General features: G+C 45.5%; 1 protein-coding gene across 3 annotated transcripts; it reads left to right on the top strand.

Moving 5' to 3' along the window:
- The first annotated feature begins 4,773 nt into the window (after positions 1 to 4,773).
- rgl3a (ral guanine nucleotide dissociation stimulator-like 3a) lies at positions 4,774 to 20,413 on the top strand. Of its 3 annotated transcripts, XM_049014140.1 has the most exons (18): positions 4,774 to 4,816; positions 5,868 to 6,081; positions 10,693 to 10,982; positions 11,793 to 11,834; positions 11,948 to 12,114; positions 12,321 to 12,484; positions 12,584 to 12,814; positions 12,915 to 13,018; positions 13,191 to 13,275; positions 14,697 to 14,765; positions 15,205 to 15,291; positions 15,404 to 15,436; positions 16,154 to 16,275; positions 16,654 to 16,749; positions 16,884 to 17,013; positions 17,271 to 17,519; positions 18,150 to 18,264; positions 18,380 to 20,413. In XM_049014140.1, exons 2-18 carry the CDS (start codon positions 5,896 to 5,898, stop codon positions 18,532 to 18,534), a joined length of 2,325 nt encoding a protein of 774 aa, XP_048870097.1. In that variant the 5' UTR covers positions 4,774 to 4,816; positions 5,868 to 5,895; the 3' UTR covers positions 18,535 to 20,413. The 3 variants fall into 3 exon arrangements, with proteins under 3 accessions (XP_048870097.1, XP_048870098.1, XP_048870099.1); XM_049014141.1 differs by having other exon boundaries at positions 4,782 to 6,081; positions 16,887 to 17,013; XM_049014142.1 differs by lacking the exons at positions 4,774 to 4,816; positions 5,868 to 6,081 and adding an exon at positions 8,188 to 8,570.
- Positions 20,414 to 20,686: the final 273 nt, after the last annotated feature.

Here is a 20,686-nt window from a genome sequence, read left to right as displayed (position 1 = left end):
TGGGGGAGGGGGGAGGGGGGGGGGGGTTTGCCCATCAGCACATCTCTGCAGTACAGAAGTAAAAAAAAAATAATTAAATGAACTTTTCAGGGCTTTTACCTTTTAAGATTTTTATAGTTTCGTTGCATCAGATGATATTTCACATAAATTCATTTTGAGTACAGACAGTCCCCAGGCTAAGAATGTCTGACTTACTGACAATTCGTACTTAACAAAGGACAGACATAAAGTCAGATAAAGTCAAAGGTGAGCAGAGTGTGAGAACACAGATGCTCTTCGACTTACGATGGGCGTTACGATCTGATGAACTTGTAATCTGAAAATATCGCAAGTCCAGTATAAATTCATAGGGTGCTTTAGTAGATATAATAGGCTTGAGAACAGTTTTTGAACACAGAAAAACACACCATTGTTAAACACTGTATGAGATGTTTACGCTCACAATCACTACAGAGTCTAGAAACGTAGCTGGGGGGGGGGGGGGGGGGGGTTGCAGCCGTCTCCTAGCGACAGTATAAATTATTGTACCGTGTATCGCTAGCCTGGTCAAAGATCGAAATTCAAAGTTTGATGACTAATGACTGTGCATCTCTATTGCACCATCGTAAAGTAGGAACATCATGCGTCAAACATTACATAGTGAGGAGCATCTGTACTTTATTAAACAGAAAATTTAACGCAAGATGTGGGACAAACCAGACACTCTTACGAAGACACTAAACCCCCCCTGAAACGCACCGATCATAAACGCATAACCGCTGTGTTGACAGGACAGCCTGCATCCAGGCGGGGCCCAGCCCCCCTCTGCCATTCTCCTGTCCCCCACCTCGCTACATAACCATACCAAGATATTTATGCTAACAAGGGTCAACTTGACTCCACTGACAATGTTTCCTGATGCTCAGAGTTGGCGGTCACACTTCTTCACCCAGACACTGCCCTGGCTCTGCCTTCCACTGGCTTTAGTCATCCAAAATACTTTAAAGTGCCTTAGAATGCGTTAGTGTCGTCAGTGACTGCTAGTCGTTACTTGACACCATAATTGCGTTTTATTTGATTCTTGAGCCTGAAGCCAGTCTGAACCAGTCTGTACCATCTCAGAACGGCATGTTGAGGCAATAATATACCCAACAAGAGAGGTGTCCCAAAACAACCTTATACTGTCACAACACTCTAGCTTTGTTTGATTTTCGCACTGTTTTGGTTTCCTGAATTAATTTACTCTCAGCTAGTGTCGCCCCCCCCCCCCCCCAAATCTCAAAACTTGTGACTCAAGAACAACAGATCCATTTGGAAATGACAGCATCGTCTTCCGAGACCAAGGGTATGACGGCAGAGCACGTGAGCCGCAGGAAGCAGGCCGGCGTGGTCGAGCGATCCAAGGCCCCTCTCTCTTTCCACCTACTCGTGAGTCGCAGACTAAACCCCTATTATACGGGTTCGGCTCGCAGTAGCGGTGCCAACATTGAGATGCCGTGCGGTCAGCTATTCTGTAGCTGTGTGTCACTGGAGGCTAAAGGTGGAGGTAGTTTAAACTTACAAGATTCATTTCGCTGGACAAGGAGCTGGGGAATGCAAGAGCAGCGATTCAGCCCTGACGCACATGCGGTTCGTTGGCTTCATTGTTTAGCGCATTGCCTGACTCATTTGGTGAAATTGCTCATCCTTTGATGCCCTTGTCTTCTCCTCTCTGTGTTCTCATACCAATGCCATTCAAAGCGTGGCCTTCCTCTATCCATGGCACGCTCATGGAGGGCAGCCTGACTGACTCTCACTTCAGCAAGCAGATGTGCCGTTTGAGATACTCGATTTATGTATGATGATGAAAATACCGCAGAACATCCTGACTCTAAACCCCTGTGGCAGAGGGATTATAGAGAGCTTGCTTCTTGTTTCTGGTCAAATAATATGACAGATACTGGGCATATAGCATGGAAAGATTCTAACCCAAATACCTCTGGAATCAAGTCAGATGTAATGTGGAAAATGAAGCAACATGAAATGTTGTCCTCATCCTGCCCGCTGTGTGTCTTTGTTATATGGGGGACAATATTCATTTCTTTGTATTACTCTGCAACATTAAAGTTATAATTGGTCTTGGGTAAAGGCAATAAAGAACGAAGAAAACAAACATTTTGAAGTACAGTTCCCTCAGATACCGAATACCATGTGATATAGGGGTCCCAAAAAGTTGTTCCCTCAGATACCGTATATCTTGTGATATAGGGGTCCAACAAAGTACAGTTCCCTCACACACCGTATACCGTGTAATATAAAGGTCCCATAGCCAGCCTGTTACAAAGAAATGCATATGATCCTAAAAATGAAAAGAATTCGTTGACACAATGTTAGACACACGATGCTGTGTTATGTTACTGATACATATCCATTGCAAAATCAGGTGAAATTTGACTTACTCTAGTTGCACTATCTTCATGCAGAATACATTTCCAAAGTAGTACAACCCATTTGCCCTGTAATAAGTATATTGGGGAATACATTTCACACAAACAGAGAAGAGAATTAGCAATGGTGTCCCCGTAACAAAATGAACAATATTTATGTCAGACTAGAGGAAGATGTAAGGTGTACATGAGAAATGCTTACAGGTATTAAAATAGAGTTGCCAGGTTTAATCTGTGGGTCAAACTATTAAATAGCAAGGCAGCTGGCTGCAGTCCCGCAAGAGGAGCGGAAGTGCGTGCGGATGCTTGTGGGAAAAGCGGCCGTAGTTTTCTCATCGGTTATCTCGTATGTTTGTTTGCCAGACAAATCCATAAACCAAACTCCCACACAGGAAGCTCATTTTCCTAAGCGCACGTGACCGTTTCAGTACAGTACTACTTTTTCAGCTGCTTTCCCTGTAAAGTTTAAAACAGGTTACTGAGCATTTTAGCACAAGAAGCATATGTTCACCCTTACACAGGTCCCGGATGTCCTGCGCTTTTTAAAATCCATATTACTTGCGTTATGTGAAGCGTATACGTGCTACAATCATAACTGCATGTAAAATCTTGCATGTGTGTGTATATATAGGCCTATATATATATATATAGACGTTTACTGCAAGTAAACTGTAAGTTTCTGTTTGGTTTCTTGTAGCGATGCATCACGTGATATGTGTTATTTTACAACATAACTTTTTGGAACTATCCTAAGAAATTACTTAGGCGCTACACGAATTGGCCGCTTTGCCATAGGGGAATTCTTACAATAAGTCAAATACCTGGCTGAGTTGCTCGTCTCCTGACCTTCCATCGAGCCCAGTCATGTGCTCCCCGCTCCAGAGCACATGATCCTCGTTAGACCAGTTCAGCGCTTCAGATAAGTAATTCCCCGTGGTTTTTCCGACCTGGACGTTCAACCTAATTTTGCTTTTTCCGAACAGAATTAACATGGCAAAAATTGACCGCAGAAAGGGGGTCAGGAACTCTCTTTCTGAAAGAGCTGCATTACTATTTGGTTGTATTTAAAACAATTTGAGGCATGATTCAGTCTCTCCAGGAACACAGTCGGCTTTCACCATCTTATTTAGTTTATTAATAGTCACACAGACGATTTTGAAATAGATCTGCTTGAATTATTTTTGTTAGTTTTTTTTATAAATATATACATATATTTATTTCTCCTCCATAAAGTGACAGGTTACAGTTATACTCACGCAAGCTACATAAAAATGTGTCATGACCTTTACGCCCAGCACTAATCACGCACCTGACCGCTCATATAGGGTAATTGCAGCGTAATGCGTCTCTGCATTCCTTTCGTGCACCTTCCTTGACAAACCTTCCTTTGAACTGTTAATGTGATTTCTGTAGTTTGAAATTCACATAGATTTAAAGGACACTGACGGCGAGAGATTTAACTTAATTTTAACATAAAGCAGCAAAAACGGTTTAATTAGCAAATAATTTAACTTAATTTTAGCATAAATCTACAGAAGTAGATTTTAATGGCAAAAAGAAAGGGTTTTCATTAGTAAAACAAATTCACCGTCAGATAAATATGACTTTAAATATAAGGGAGACCCTCCCGTTTTACCATCCGCCATACATCCAACCGAAACATCCCCTATTCTGTGTCTAAAGAAAGAATTATGCTGACTTACTATAGTATTTATTCCTGATCGACGGACGTAGGACTATTAACGATTTGTGTTTTCTGCACCATGACAATCACACGATAAAAACGTTTGTGGAAAACTTGTGGTAAAAACACGACGTCATCCTTTTACACACTGATCCGATGATGCGATCACCATCTCTCAAATGACCGAGAATCATGTTATAATGGTTTGAAAAGCAATTTGCATTTTGAAGGATTCCTCTTCATACTCTATTACTTTGCGGTTTAATTAGCGCACACCCACAAACCCAGTCTCATTGTCGGTGTGGACTAAGTTTTTTTAAGTATTTTTGAACGGCGTTTTGCGCGTGGGAAAACGAAAATTGGTCTGCGGACACTGCAGGACTAAAACAAAAGCAAACGGCGAGAGAAATGGGGCGTGATGTTCAAGTAAACGCGTGAGTGAGGCGAAATGATTTAATATGACAGATCTTTAATTACTTTCATGGACGCTGAGTACCTAAATAGTACAAAAGAATATACTTTGAAATTGCATGGAACTCCAAGAAACTGTCCTGAAGAGCGGACCAGGTCCGAGCATCACTCAGAGACACTACCGCTTCTTCTCTGTCTAGTCTTTTTTTCTGCTTCCCAGAAACGGCATGCGGGAAGGCAGCAGCCATGTGTAACGGGACCTGAAGTTAATCTCCTTCTTGGCAATCAGCTGGAGCTCCTCTTCTGAATCTTCTCAGTAAGTCCCCTGCGTGTGTGCGAACTGTTTTTGGCAGCTCAACCTAAGTTGCGCAAGCTGCAGAAGGGATCTGGTCAGGGGAAACCCTTCTCTCATAGCCAGATGTTAGTGAGATGTTCGTTCGACCTGTTTGGATACGTAGTAAAACAAAAGCTTAAATATACATTTAAGTTTATGTATACGGTTTGTGGATTGGTTTGTTACCAATGAAACTGGAATGTCAATATACACGGTAAAGATGATGACTCACGGTATATCTTGAAATAAACGTGTCGCAAGTCACCTGAGTGTATCACAAAGTATTTCTGTTTGTGACAGCCGATTTATGACTATTTAGAATATGTTTCTGTTGTCATGCTGTATTTTGGTGCCTGGACTTGGTAGCTCTGAAATTCACAGAGGAGTCGCGGTCATACTCTGCGTATGAGAAGGAGCCCAAAATATGAATACGGAATCACCGGGTAGATTATCTTTACTGCGGATGATTGATGAATCCCGGAATGAAACCGCTGGCTTTCTATACAAAATATTGCGAAAGTTGCTGGTATTACAAATCTGGCCAACGAGAGGGTAAAGGGAAAATCACACATGATCCATTAGCATAGTTCATATCAGTTTTTTTGGAATGAGTATGGATTATTTCCACATGCAAATCAAAAGTTATTATTGCTGATGATAAAAATAATAATGAAAGAGATTAATTATACAGATGCTTTTGTTTAGTCCTACCTTGTATAACTTCATAACAAGATATTAAGTTGTTTTATACATCAGGATGTTTGATTAAATAAACTCAGTATATCTGGGTTGGGGGGCAACAGATGACCTTGGACCCCCCAGAGGGGGGTCCTTTTTTCCCCCACTAGTCCAACTGAAGTTTTTGTTCTTCTCCACTGTGGTCAGCTGCCTCTTTATGTTTCCTGGGTCTTTGTATATGCAAAGCACGTTGGGCTAGCTGTTCTGAGTAGGTGCCTCATAAGCGTGAAGTGAATGGAGCCGCTGCTCGTGGCTGGGTACCCCGGGTTCTCGCTCTCTGCTGTGCCTATCCCAGGAAACCCAGCGACCTATAACGCGAAGGTATGAGCTCATGCCGCTGGTCCACACTGCCGCTGGCCAGGAGGGGGCGGGGCCTATGGGCCAGGGTGAGCCAGATGAGGAGACGGCTGTGCCTGGATCACCAGAGCTGCGTGGACGTCCAGCTGGAGCCGCGGGCTGGTGTCTGGCTGCGTAGCTTCCACTTCCTGGACACAGATCGCTACTGTCTGGTCAGTGCCAGCATTCTAATTGGGAGACTTTTGTGTGTCTGTGTGTTTTGTGTGACATGCCATGTGTGTTACATGGGTCCCAAATGTCCTGCGAAGGACACCACATCAAATCAATGACTGGATAATGATGATTGGTCTACTCTGTGATTGGTCCACTTGGTAGCTTTCATTTTTTTATGGTGAGTGAAGAAAGCATATATCCCAGATGTACTTATATCGCTGATTAAATCTGAAGCACTATTTATATCTAGCATTAACCCACCATAGACATTGTAGCAACAGGTAGCATAGATACTAACCTTAAAAGGGACGATGCATGAAAAAGTGACTTTGTAGCGGCTGGACATTTTTCCAAATTAGTCTAAGGGAAGTTTGAAGCAGCACAGATGTAGCCAGGAGATGATGAATGGATACTTTGTTAAATGTTTTTTTTTCTTCCTGCATGTTTTGCGTGATTCAACAGTCACACTGGGTGGGAAATGCGACATCCAAACACAGACGCACCGGGGCACAAGTACAAACGCTCGCAACGGTGTAGGTCACGGTGTAGGGTGCGGGTCACGCTGTAGGGTGCAGATCACAGCATAGGTCACGGCGTAGGGTGGGGGTCACGGCGTAGGGTGCGGGTCATGGCGTAGGGTGCGGGTCACGTAGTAGGGTGTGGGTCATGCTGTAGGGTGTAGGTCACGCTGTAGGGTGTAGGTCACGCTGTAGGGTGTAGGTCACACTGAAGGGTGCGGATCACGCTGAAGGGTGTAGGTCACGCTGTAGGGTGTAGGTCACGCTGTAGGTGACAGCATAGGTCACGGAGTCGGTCACGGCGTATAAATCAGGCTTTTGTATGCAAGAAAAAAGATGTGTTCTGACTTTTAACTCATACAGTGAGAGCTGGAACAACATCACAGACCTGAGCTCTGAACTGATTCCCATTTCAGAATAAAACTCCCTTTATGGGACTATGCAGTGATTATCTTAATTACTGACTTATGTGATCTCACTGTAATATTCATCCAGGTCTTATTCATCAGTACTGATTAAGCTACACAAAGCCCCCCCCCCCCCCCTTAATTACAGTGGGTCTGTGTCTGTAGCTCATCCTCTGATGATATTCATTTTTAGGCAGATGGGGCGAATTGACATATAATTAATTATTTTTGATGTCTGAACACTCTGTTGACGAAAGTTCTTTGTCCAGCTGGAAGCGCTTACTGTCTAATGAGGAGGCCAAGTTGGAATGGTAGAATACACAGATCCTTTGTAATATATGACACTTATTGTGATCACGAAATCTCATCATCACCTGCTCGATGTATACATTTAAATTAATAACAATTATTATTACTATTATTATTATCTAACAATCCCATTTTACAGTTGTTAAGCACAGTTAGCATGGAAACTGACGTAACTTTGTTGTAATTTAAGCTCATGACCCACATCTGCGAGCCTCACCCCACTCAAAGGGAACAAAAACGTCGACGCGAATGCTAACAAACAAAACAGAAGTCAGTTTGCATCGACCTTGGCGACTGAGTCTGACGTCACGGGGCACCGAGGATGTCAAGTTGTCAGCATGTAAAGCATAAGGGCGAGAAATGTAAACAGATGAGGATCTTAGGCGTTTAATGGACAGAGTGCCATTCTTTCATGTAGTACATCCCATGTTGATGTAATTTCTATATATTCCGACAATCCCACTCAGGGATGTAATCCCCAAAATTATCCATTAATTTAGCCTTTATGAGTTATTTAGATATTAAGTTAGGCGAAATGTACCTAATGTAATTAAAGCGTTTCTGTATCTCCTCTTTGCGTACTTGTTATCTACTATGAGCTGCACTATCATATATGGACAAGCTGGATTTTGAATATGTAAGTTATAGCACTAAATAAATTACCTGGTGATGTGACATTTGGAATTTTCCAAAATGCGTACGCTGGCATTGTAGCGTCGTCACTGGCGGCTGCAGCAGGTGAAATGGGCTGTTCCTGTCTCTCCGCCTCCAACCTGCGCTGTCAAATCCGATGGTGGAGACGAAGCGCCTGATTTTTTTTCTTTGCGGTCGGTCGCCTCCCACCTGTCGGGCAGGAGGCTGCTGAGTTTTAAGGGACGCACTGCTGGTGGCCGCAGGCACAGGGAGAGCCGTTGACTTCCGAGCAACGCCGCCGCGTTTTAGTGCAGCGCATTTTCACTCGATATCACATATTTCTTGCATTACCTGGAATACTATTAATTTTTTTTATTCTATTAACAAAGCTATTCTTCGCGAAAAGAGCGAACTGTTGTTTTCTTTTGAGTATATTTCTTTTGAGTGCAGTATATTTATTTTTTATTTGCATAGGACGTACTTTCCTCTGCGTTTAAGAAAAATCACGACAACGGAACATGGCAGGAATTCCAACCTAAAAAGGAGAAACTTCTAGGTTCACGTTTTTATTTGATTCTCATCTGTAAGCTGGAACGACTGCGGGAAATGGGAAAATTAATGGTAATTATATTTGTTGTACTTTTTTTACTGTTTAATATGTCAGGCCTTTGACATTCTGGATAAAACCTGTGTTGAGATCATTGGATCTTTTGACGAACCAAGGGTGTTGGAGAGAGTTTAATGTAAACCCAAAAGGTTTATTTATTAGAGGGGGTTACGCATTAAATCAAATTAAATAATGGGGGACCGGATACACACCTCCACCCTTTTTTGCATAAATGATCGTTTCTGCATGTTAATTAAAGCATCTTTTGTGTAGGCCTCTGTCCCACACAGATGCACGTGAGACTTTCAGTGGGTTTGAAGAGATTTAAAGTAGAACAAGTGGCATAAGATGTCACAGTGCCTTAGAGCTGTGTTTCCCAACCTGGTCCACGGTCTTTGCTTACTGGGAGCTGGGAGGTACTGAAGATGTATTCTGTCAGGGAGGGAGCAAAGGCGTGGACTGTTTGGGGGTTTCCTGAGGACCGGGATGGGAAACGCTGCCTTAGACCATTCGACTGCATGACGCTCTATGATGGTCGGTTTCTGTGTGGACATTACAGTATAATGTTCCATGGTGTGGCCTAAGATAATTACTAAAGGTTTGGTGATGAGGTTGAGTCGTTCTAGCAATTCGCCATGCCGGTTCCCCCTTCTTGTATGCTTAGGGTGCCCGGGGGGAATCACCAATTGACCTTAGACCTTGGTTATTTTATGTGTAACGGAACGTACTGACCTTTGTCGCGGTACATGGCTGTGGGGCAGGTTGATTTCGTCCAACACTGGGTAATTCGATAACGTGCGGTCAGTCATGCCCATGTTCCACCTTGTGTTACACATGTCAGTATTACATAGCATTTACTTGCATACCTAAATAAATAATGATATAAAATACCACAGCATCTACTTGCCTAGTTGGGATACAAGTGATGAGTGTTTCTCGCCAATACCATGGCAACTGCCTGCCTCTTGGTTTAATTATTAAAGGAAAACAGGAGGATTGTTGAGATCAATCGGCTCGGAGCGATCCAACAGTTTTGTTTGTTTTCTGCTCGCCTGTTTGCCATGCGTAAATATAACAGGCGTTTGTCACTCGAGTGGAAGCGCAATGATTTATTGATGAGTTCTTTCTGGCTTCTGCTTCATGTCTTTGTAGAACACAGGCAGCCGAATAGTACATGAGGTTTGGCTTTGATCTCCAGGGTGTCCATTCGCAGTGGAAGTGCTGCTTTTGTTCTTGCGTTCTGTTCACTTTTGTTTATAATCCCTCTGTCTAATTCATTAGCCATGCTGTCCTGTAAGCTTTCGCAGTGGCCTTCGTGATCACAGGTTGCGGTGTAAATTGATTTAATCTTACCACTGTTTGGATATATGCAATTTAAGTCTCTCTTAGCGAGATCAGCAGTGGACACTACAAGCCTAGAAAGGATTGCACAGCACGTGTTTTACTGAGTGATACATATCAGTGTTAGTGAACAGTGCCTGTTTGTGGTGGTGTCAGATGGTGACCTTGAAGTGCTTGTGCACTGCCATCAACTCCAGGTTTTCTGGTTGCCTGTTACTTTGTCAATCTGCTCCCATATTCTGTCATTAACCACTACAGCGTAACCACAGTCAATGGCCAGGTCACAGAACAGCTCAGTTTACCCTTGAATTGGACTTGGATTCTTCCTGTGGCCTGACATGTTCATTTTAAGCCTTTGTTGGGGGTGTTGAGTTGTGCCACTTTCCCTGTGTGCTTGGTCTCAAGAACAAATGCTCTGGTCTTAAGCATTGTGGCAGGAGAATATTCTCGAAGATGACAAGGATATATCCAGAGGTGGAAAGTTCAGGTCCATAAAGTAGAAATCCTAACCAAGATTTCATTCCAACCAACCAGTCGAGTATACATTGACTGTGACTCTTTATACTCAACTGGTTGGTTGAAGCCAAACCTTGGTCTGGATTTTTTCTTTCTGAGCCTGAGTTCCACCTACGGATATAGTGCCAGTGAATGTTTTGTTATTTGCTATTTCCTACCCTTGACTGATTAATGCAGTAGATGGATGCAGTCGCAGTGTTTCAGCGATGATGTTCCTCCCATCCTTCGGTTGTCTCTCGTTCCCAATCCGTCCAACCTTCATCTCTGTGCTTTACTCAGGATCCAGTGCAGGAGTGGGGGGAGGAGAGAGAGGAGGGTGTTGTGTATGGCGTGACCCTGCGCAGAGATCCAGTCCAGCCGGCCCCTGACACCACGGACGGCCAGCTGAGCCAGGGCTGCGCTCAGCAGGAGGTGTGCAAGCTACGGCGACTCAAGGCAACCACTCTGGACCGGCTGGTGGCTGAGCTTCTGGACCCATCCTGTCAAGAGCCAAACTACAACCACATCTTCTTGTCTACCTACCGAGCTTTTACCAGCACTAGCACGCTGGTTGAGCTGCTTTTCCAAAGGTACAGTGAGGGATGCCTTCATTTTAGGCCTTTTTGTGCTGTTCCAATGCACACGCATGCAGAAATAGTTTGCAGTGTCCCTTAAAGCAATTATGTAACCTATTGACACCATGGGAAGAATGAGAATTAGGATTAGTTTTCTAACGTCAAGGAAAAATTGAAAGAATGTTGTTTTAGAGACATACTGAAAACAGTCCTTGGGTTTCTAGGGAGCCCTTTTTAGAAGGCTGTCACTCCACGCATGTTTATAGAGAAGTGGGAGGGAGTATTCACATAGCGTCTAACGAGTTTCTGAAGTATGTCATTGACTCCAAGAATCTGCAGAATTTCTGCTAAATAGCTGCAGGGGAACCGGCTGGATTAAGGAGCACTGCTAGGTGACCGGGCAACTGTGATTAGAATGTAAACGCTGTCAAGTTTGTTTGATTAGTAAAATTCAGTGGAATCCTGGAGGTATTACTGTCCACTTTTTCCCCTGTGGGCACTTTTGAGGTGTGTCAGGAGAATCGGAAGCATTTAATCAAATGAAACTCTATCACAACGGGAACTGGAGATGCATGAAGCTCATTTGACGGCTAGTGTTTACAAAACGAATCCGGTCTCCTTAATAGATAGACAGCTGGAGGAGGGGTGTAACGTCTCCCTTTCATGGTAGCAGATGTCAGTACAGTCAGAGAAAAACGGAAACGTCTCAGACACCCTTCAGTAATTGAAACGGGCGTAATACATATGCCATGGGTGTAACCCATATGTTGGTGCTTCCCTACGCTGGTGAGGAAATTAACGAGACCTCTCTGGGTGTTTCCTCAGGGATGATGTCCTCTCCGAGTTATACCCGGACTGCCAGAACAGGTGAGGAATTTGTTACCAGAAGCTGAAATGAGTTTGTCCTTCGCAGCCCCAAACCCACGCTTTGAATCCCTATCAAGAAACATGACCATGGTCTTGTGGTGTCTTCTCTGTAGCTCCATGCTTCCACTCATCCAGACTTGGCTCGATGAGTACAGTGAGGATTTCTGGGATCCTCCACAGTGCTCGGCCCTACGGTTGCTCTCAGCCCACTTGTTCCAGCGACCCTGCTTCCGCCGACTGGCCAAACGTGCTAAATCACTGCTGAGGAAATTTCAGGAAGGTACAAAAGAACGGTAGCGATGCCTTAGTAACATTAAGACCATGTTGCCTTTACTGAATCAATATTGACCTTTATTGTATAGTCAAACTTTCTTGTGTTACAGTGCTACAGCTTTAATATTAGTGTTGAGTTGACTTGATTGGGCAGGTATGTCAAGTCTTCTCTCTACCGATGCCTCTGTAAACAGTGATTCTGCTTTTCTCTAGAGAGCAATCAGCAGGAAAAGGTCTTGTTGGGGGAGGAAGCTGAGATGCTAGATGTTCAGGGTGCAGAGGAGATGAGCCTAACCTGGGATAATGCAGAGGAGCAGGTAGACTTCATGGACTTCCCTGTGAGAGATGTTGCAGAAGAGCTCACGCGATTGGATGCTGTAAGTGTCAGTCACTTTGAACCATCACACCATCATCACTCTTGCTTTGCCAAAGCCTATTAATGACGTGCCTATTGGCTGACCTTTTCTGGATTACAGGAGCTCTTTGAGAAGGTCATGCCATTCCAGTGTCTGGGCTGTGTGTGGTCCCAGCGAGACAAGAAGGAGAACTTGGCACCCACTATCCGAGCAACCGTCGCCCAGTTCAATACTGTCACGAACCGGGTCATCACCTCGCTGCTGTGCAGCCCAGTGGGTGTAACCATTCCGCTGGCCAGCAGCCCTGCCCAGAGGGCTCGGATTATCGAGAAGTGGATCTGCGTGGCGCAGGTGAGCGTGGTGGCCGGAGGTGGAAGGGATGCTCTCGACAGTATCTGCAAATGTCCAGGGTCTTTGTAGAACTCACCTGTGGGTTTGTTGGATTGTTCAGGAGTGTAGGCAGCTGAAGAACCTCTCCTCCTTGAGGGCGATCTTGTCGGCTCTGCAGTCTAATGCCATCTACAGGCTAAAGAAGACTTGGGCGACTGTCAGTAGGTGGGTCTTCGGTGAGATCTGACAGTGTGTTTGGATTAAAGAGGCACTACAGGTGGTAGGAAATTTAGGATCTTCACCAAAAGGTCATCTTAGTACACTCACATCTCGGTTTGATTGAGAAGGTCAGCTGACACCGTAGTTATGGTGGCTGTGCTGGTTTTGTCTTTACCAGGGAGTACATTGCCAACTTTGAGAACCTCTGCGACACCTTCACAGATGAGAACTGTGTGCTGACCAGCAGGGAGATTGTGGTGGAGGTGAGAACTTACCCAAAACCCAGCTGTTGGAGCAGAACTAGGTAGCTTTTAAACAAAGTGTCAGTGAAAGGAGGACCGGAGTCCGTGGGACTGCCCTACAAGGTGGTTAAAGGTTTATAACGGCTTTTGGTCAAGATTCTCTCTCTACATAATTGTGTAGGAGACCACTGTTTACAGCTGCATATTTCAGTGGAAGCTGGGAATGTGGCTGTTCTGAAAAAATATGCAACTGGAATCTGATTTTCATTCATTTTTAATAGTAACACTGAATAATATTAAGGTATGTATTTCAGGGAAAATGCTATTGTAAAAATGAACTGCAAGATAACAGTGACACTGGTGCGGCGTTTCCCCCGCGTGAGGAGCCGAGCCTTATCAGCATTAGCTTGATTGGCCTCACAAATATTCAGAAACAGGGAGTGGTGCTTGTGGGCATCACTGTGCTCTTTGTTCCTAATTGACAGCCTGGGGCGTGAAAGGCTGGCTGCACATTGCGCTCGCGCGGATTTGCATTGTCGCATTTCCCCACCTGTTATCGGCCACGCCGTGGGAACCTTTAATAGTTACGTCAGAGAGCAGGGGAGCGCTGCCCTGGGAATCTCTGTCCGTTATTGCAGGGATGGCTCCAGGCGTGGTGGCGGCCCAAGCTCATGACACAATTCAATTCAACTCGTTTTATTTGTATGGCACATTTTCACAACACTGCATTGTCTCGAAGCGCTTTACGATATCCCTTCCCTGCCCTGCCCTGAGGAGGGCTGAGGGAATTACAGACATTATACAGAAAGGCATTTCATAAATACGACAGGGAAAAGAAACAAGCCAACAACACACATTACCTGGCAGGAGATTAAATCAGGCACCAGGTTCCAGTTGGGAAGGGGGGGGCTGAATGAAAATGGTCCTTCTCACTTATATATGTTGGGAGAAGCCAGTGTTTTTCTGTTGGGTTTATTATCCACCAGTACAGGCTATGCATGCGCATCTGATTTGGTTTATTCACTGTTCTACGGACAGTAGGTAAACAGAGATAGGTGCTGCGGTGTAGCGTCTCTGTGCCGTGTGTTCGTGCTGCACCTCTCTGCTCGTATCTCTTCCCAGAGCCTAAAAGATAATGTTATCATTTGATTTATACACTAGTATTTGCAGAGGCAGCATTGAACGTTGGCCACACCAGTTTGCAGATTAAAGCTGGGGGTGTGTCGTCTTGTTATCGGCGCAAGTTTCAATTCAATCCAGATCCGCGTGAAATGTCCCTGCCTGTCTAATCAAGCTGTCGTTTACTGCTTGATGGGTACGAGACACAAGGCAGCCGCGCGTGATTGTGAGCTGAGGCTGGCGGAGGCCTGTGCTTCTGTTATAAAACATACCAAGACGGCGTCTAGTATGAAGTCTAACCACGTTTTGCTCTTCCTTCGCAGGATGAGAGCCAGGCGGTCGAAGACCCCTCCGCCCCTCACCAGTCCCCCAAGATCTGCCCTCCGTCGATGGTAATGCTCAGTGCTCTTCTTCGGAAGTGTTTTCACAACAGAATGCTGAAAAAATAAGTTACGGTGCCAAATGTGAATTCTGAGCCTCTCGGCGGTCATGAGCAATATGAAGAAATGGAAGCCAGTGATGCCAAATATATAACAGGAAGTAACATGTCCTGATTTCCCTCTTTGTGATTGGCTACCCCTGTTTGGGACATTCTCTGTTCCGAAGGCTTTGAAATTCCCTTCTGAAGCTGCAGAACCAGTGTTTCTGTGCTTCCAGGGAACGCTTCACGAGCTTCCTTTAGTTATTATGCATCTGCCTATAATGGAAAGGGACTTTTACGCTTCTGGCCCCCTGCAGCATGACGCCTTGCATTATGGGATTGGAGCAGGTGTTTGGTGCTTCTAAGGAGTGACACCTTTTTGAGTGTGTTTATCGCCTCTCCTGACGCAGAGCGCAGCCAGTGGCGTCGTTCCCTACCTGGGCACGTACCTGACCATCCTGACCATGCTGGACACCGCGCTGCCCGACACTGTGGAGGTGAGCAGGCTGGCACTGGGATTGAACCAGTAGAAATCAGCACAGTTCCTGGGATCTTTTTTTGGGGGAATAGCAGCACTAACTTCTCCCCATCTCGCCATCTCTCCTTCAGGGTGGTCTCATCAACTTCGAGAAGCGGAGGAGGGTCAGTATCTCACTCCCCCCCCCAACCGCCGTTTGTGTCTGTCTCAGTGTTCAGTCTTTACAGTATGTGACGGGCACCTGCAGTTACTAATAGTCCAAGGAACATGGTGAAAGTCTTGTGTCACACTTACAGTGTAGGGGACAGGTGCATTGGGGGACAACTGGAGAACTGGAGCAGAGCTATAAGACACACAGCAATACTAGACAAAAGACCAACATGCAATATGGGCAGGGAAACGATAACTAGGCAATAACTAGGTGGTGCATTGTGTGATAGTATTTCGCAATAGCGTGCAGTGACTCTGGACGGACTGTGGTAAAGCCAGTGCGTGCGAGTGTATATTTTAAGGGCATGGCCAGCGTGTTTACAATTCGTCGGCATTTCATCCATAATGACCGACTGCGCCATTGTTTTGGTAGAAAGAGTGGCCATTCTTTGGAATATTGTTTTTCTGTGCCTGTGGGACACCCAGTAACCTGGGCAGGATGCTGTGCTGTTTGTCAGCCTGAGGAGGGCCAGTCACTCCCCAGCCGTTGAATAGTAATGGCTGCCATAGCTGGGTGTGGGGGAGGGGGGGTGTTTCAGGGCCATTTACTATGTCTGTCATAATAAAATTCCTGAACAGGTTGGATAGAGGCAGGTCCTTCAAAGCACTGATGCCCACCTGTGCAGGCCGACCCTCCCAACTCCTCTCCCGTTTCTCCGTCTCCTTCATAGGAGTTTGAGATCCTTTCCGAGATCCGGCAGCTCCAGGGCACCTGCTCCCTGTACAGCCTCTCCCCCCACCCCCAGATCGCTGCATGGCTACAGGACTGCGAGCTGCTGTCTGACCAAACCAGGTAGAGGGGGGCGGGGCAGATATGTGAGGTGGGCGGGGCTAAAGATGTTGGTGTAAATGATACAGGGGTATGATTGGCACAGCAGAGAGATTTCTGAATGTGCCAGTAAGCAGGGATGGGCAGGATTTCTGATGCATGTATTTAAAATACTTTAAATACTATATCGTATTTTGTAATTTGTATTTGACTTACTTCATCGAAGTGATTATGTAATTTGTATCAAAATACTTTGACGTTCAGTATTTTTGTGTATTGAGAATATCCCATCATATTAAGGAGTATCAAATGTAAGAACTTTGTGACGAAAGACTGTCTAAGCAGTGAAAGTGACAATGACGTGAATTTACACATCACCGGTCGGTTCTCGCACCCTGTCAGCTATGAGCTGTCTCAGGAGCTCGAGCCCCCGGTCGACACCTATCCCAGCCCCCCCACCTCCTGGGCCCCCCGGCAATTTGGCAAGAAGCTAACTTCGTAAGTCTCCTGGCTCTCTGTTCAGCTCTTACACATCATGAAGTTTGGTATGATCCATAATCAGCATCATCATCGTTGAATGTTTTACTCAAAATTGCTTTTTCTATGTGTGTGTGTGTGTGCATGTACTCAAGCAGACTGTTGACCCTGGGTGATGGCACCAACAGCAAGACACATGCAGACCAGATCAGTGTGTCTTCCTCAGGGTCCAGCAGCTCGGAGTTGGACGAATTATCAACGCCACAGCTCTCACCGAGAGGCAAGGTATACAAAAAGCATATCAATCCCTTGCTTGAAGTTTTGATTTGAATAATTTACCTTATTTATCTTAATGCATTATCTTAATGTTACTTCTAATAAAACCAATTACTAAATCCACTGTTTTTGATGTGGCTATTAATCATGGGTTTATCCCTTAATACCCAGCTGGTCTCCAACTGTGCTGTTACTAGACTGTGGTTGCTGGCTCAAAAGTCAAACGCAAACACGATGGATAAACGGTGTTCCCATTCTGTCTTTAGTCTTCACCCTGCCCTTCTCACGAAGACGTTGAAGCCTCCCTGTCTGCCACTTCAGACATCTCCCTGATCTCCGGCTCCCAGACAGACGTATCAGTTTCCCCGTCTATCTCCATGAGCCAGGACCCCAGCCCTGGTTCCCAGGCCCCTACGGCCTCTCAGCCTGTCTACAACAAGCAGGTGGCCGACTCGTGCATCGTGCGGGTCAGTGTCGAGTGTGGCAACAACGGCAACGTCTACAAAAGCATCCTGGTAAGATGTGAGATGTGCGAGCGTCTTTGGGGATTGGTCCCTTTGGTCAGAATGGAGAACAGAATCGCTGGACACGGTAGTTGTGGTTGATCACAGTTCAGCCTGGGAGAGCAATGGGCTGAACGGCAAACAAAAGTGAAAATGAAGTGGCAAGATGAGGAAACACACAAAGGGCAGACAAACACTCCCTTGGGGAATTCCGGAACCTTGGTCTAGATGTGGCCGAAATTCCAGGCTGAAACAAACCACAACACACCAAATTTATCATTTTATAAATATATGAAGAGAAGCTGGGATTGATTGTCTTGCGTTTAGCCTTACTGCAAGCCGTGCCTTTAAATATGTGAACCTTTGATTTCACTTTATTGCTTGAGTGGAAAGTGATCCCCCTTTGGGTGGGTTACGCACACTGAATCAAGCAGCCATGGCCAAATGCATATAATTAAACCCTGTTTGGGGGGAGGCTGCGGCCCCCTTACAGCCCTGATTGGGATAAGCTCTTAGATGGAGGGAGGATGGATGGATGGGTATAATAGAACTTTCAGCCGGTTCATATTATACATCTCAGTAATTGCATAAGTTCTGCTTAGATGCACTATTAACTCCGGTTTATCCTTGCATTCCTTCCAGCTGACGAGTCAGGACAAGACTGCGCAGGTCATCCAGAGGGCACTGGAGAAGCACAATTTGGAAGGTGTGGACATCCATAATTTCACCCTCAGCCAGGTGCTGCCTGAGGACAAAGGTGAGCCCTAGCAGGAGACTTGACCTCACAGAACATCTGGTCGCAGCTGTCCACTGATGTGGCTGCTGGCAGCAGAATGGTTCACCAATGTTGCTTCTCCCTGGGTTCCTTGCAGAGCTGTGCATTCCAGACAAGGCCAATGTGTTCTATGCAATGTCCACCTCAGCCAACTATGACTTTATCTTGCGGCGGAGATGGAAGAGCCACCTAAGACCCCTGGAAGGTGCCTACAGCTCTGGGTCTCTGACAACGCATCACCAAGCCAAGTGACAGCACCCCTCTTTGGGCTGAGGAATTACTACAGCAGAAGAGGGGAGACCGGTTGTCATTGGGAAGGAACAGAATAGGCAGCAGCTGTGTTTGTTGTCCTTGGAGGTGAAAAGCATTTCAGGGCAGACCGGAACCCAAAGAGGAAGGACAGAAAGGGGGGGGGGGGCCGGGGGCTGCCTGAAGATCGTCACAGAGGTGCAGAGATGCACGAGCACTTCATCTGAAGACATGGAGAGGAGAGAACAGGATCATTTGTAGATTTGGCGTGTGCCTGGAGGGACACATTTTATGTAAAATAATAAGCATTTTCTTAGTGAATAAATGCAAGCGTACAAGGAAGGACACGAAGAAGCACTTTGGGATGAATACAAGTATGTTGGGAGTGACTTCAGGAAGCCTTATTGGGGAATGTCGGCTCTCCAGAGAGATTTCTGGAATTGGATTGTTCTGCTTAGCCATCCACTAATTTTTTACACCTAATATAATGACTAAAATCCACACACTATTGCCTTGCATGCAATTAAATGCACTCGAAAAAGAGCACATACTTTCTGATATAATCGGGTAGCAGCCCAGTTCTCACGATTGCATTTGTACAAATTAGGAAACTTTTGACGCGTTACCGGAGCCTTCGGAAAGACTCGTCGCATCGTGTCGTTAAGCCACGCAGACGCCCCGTGTCCGAAAAAAAAGGAAAGTCTTTCTGAAACATGTGATACGGGCGTGATGTAGGGGAGCGCACCTTGATGCAGTTTTGTTCAGTGGAATGCCGGTGAGCATTCCAGGAGAGCTTTCAGTTGGCCGGGAGGTGTGAAGCCTTGCTTTGGACATGCCGCGATGACAGTTTCCTCTGATGACCTGAGGAGGGTGACTGCTTAACTGGACCAGCGGCATTCCAACACAACACCCTGACTTCAATTCTTCATAGTGAGGGACACTCACGGCGCCATAGTGATTATTACCACTGCAACGGACAGGAGAATGTTTGCCTGCAGCCGGTTGCACCGGCACGATGTTATTTCAGTGTTACTACCCAGGGAAAATGAAGGACTCGCACCACTCAAGGCCTAAGAATCTGTGGAAAGGATCTTGTGGTGCTTCCGTTTCAGCCCTGACCCTCTTTGTTCTGTCATCCCCCCATCGTCTCACTCGTTTTGCCAATGTTGTCTTCTGTTTGCTCTCTCCCCCGGAGAAACTCCCATTGTCTCAAGTGTTCCACCAGTGTTATCATTGATCATTTCCAAGCTGAATGCTCCCCATTGCGTATTAAAATTGCAGAAGATGTCTGTTGCACAAGTCAAAGGATAAGCGACCAGTGAATGAAAGTCCGCCTTTATCTTTCCAGGTGTAGCCAAGATGCACTTTCATTCTGAGGATTATCCCTGAATTATCACTCTGATCTGAGTCGGTGTTTAATTTATATTGTTTTAATTGTATCTGTGCATTTATATATTATATTGTATATTTAATATATTGTCATGCTTATTGTTGCTCTCTCTGTGTCCCAGCTATTGTTTTTTCTTCTTCTTTCCCAGTAATGAGTCTCTGGGCGATTTGCCTGGCACTTGAGGAAGTATTTATGTAAATGAACTTGAACAATGAGGTGTGTGTGTGTGTCTCTGTGTCTGTGTGCATGTGCAGGAGGTGTGTCGATTAGGCTGTCGGTGTGCTGTTTAAATTTGGGCTGTTCTTCCAACCAGCACCTTATATCATGCACCAGGCCACAGCTCGGCGTTCGTTGTCTTTTCAGTTTCCCATGTACCTTGTGGAATGCATCGTGTCACATGACCTTTGTGTCTCTCCTCTGTTTGGCTCTGTGTAACTATGTCATTGCTTTTAAACTTCGCAGCAGTAGCTGCAAATAAAAACTTACATGTTCGTTCTGGTGTTTGGTGACATTGTTCACTGGTAAAAACTTGCTGCATCGGAAGAAATTTGATTCATCCCCTTTATACTTAACGGGGAAAGCCGCTGTAATAAAAGCGTAACACATGTTCCTGTGTAGGTTATGGCTTCAAGTGGCAGACTGAGCTGGCAGTTGGCTGCAGTCTGTACTTATCTGTCGACTGTGACTTGACCCAGACGGATGTGACCAAGGCATGGATCGCCCTCATGTGGCAGGGGGATAAAATTGCTTTCTGATCCAGCCCAC

Source organism: Brienomyrus brachyistius, chromosome 5 (genome assembly GCF_023856365.1).
Source record: "Brienomyrus brachyistius isolate T26 chromosome 5, BBRACH_0.4, whole genome shotgun sequence".
Taxonomy (NCBI): Eukaryota; Metazoa; Chordata; class Actinopteri; order Osteoglossiformes; family Mormyridae; genus Brienomyrus; species Brienomyrus brachyistius.
This window is presented reverse-complemented; position numbering and strand designations above follow the sequence as displayed.

Excerpts from the sequence above, each read along its gene's own strand:
- rgl3a (XM_049014140.1), top strand. The coding sequence starts at position 5,896 with ATGAGCTCATGCCGCTGGTCCACACTGCCGCTGGCCAGGAGGGGGCGG. Across the intron at positions 14,766-15,204 it reads AGATCTGCCCTCCGTCGATG|AGCGCAGCCAGTGGCGTCGT; the intron begins GTAATGCTCAGT and ends CTCCTGACGCAG. Across the intron at positions 16,750-16,883 it reads TTTGGCAAGAAGCTAACTTC|CAGACTGTTGACCCTGGGTG; the intron begins GTAAGTCTCCTG and ends CATGTACTCAAG.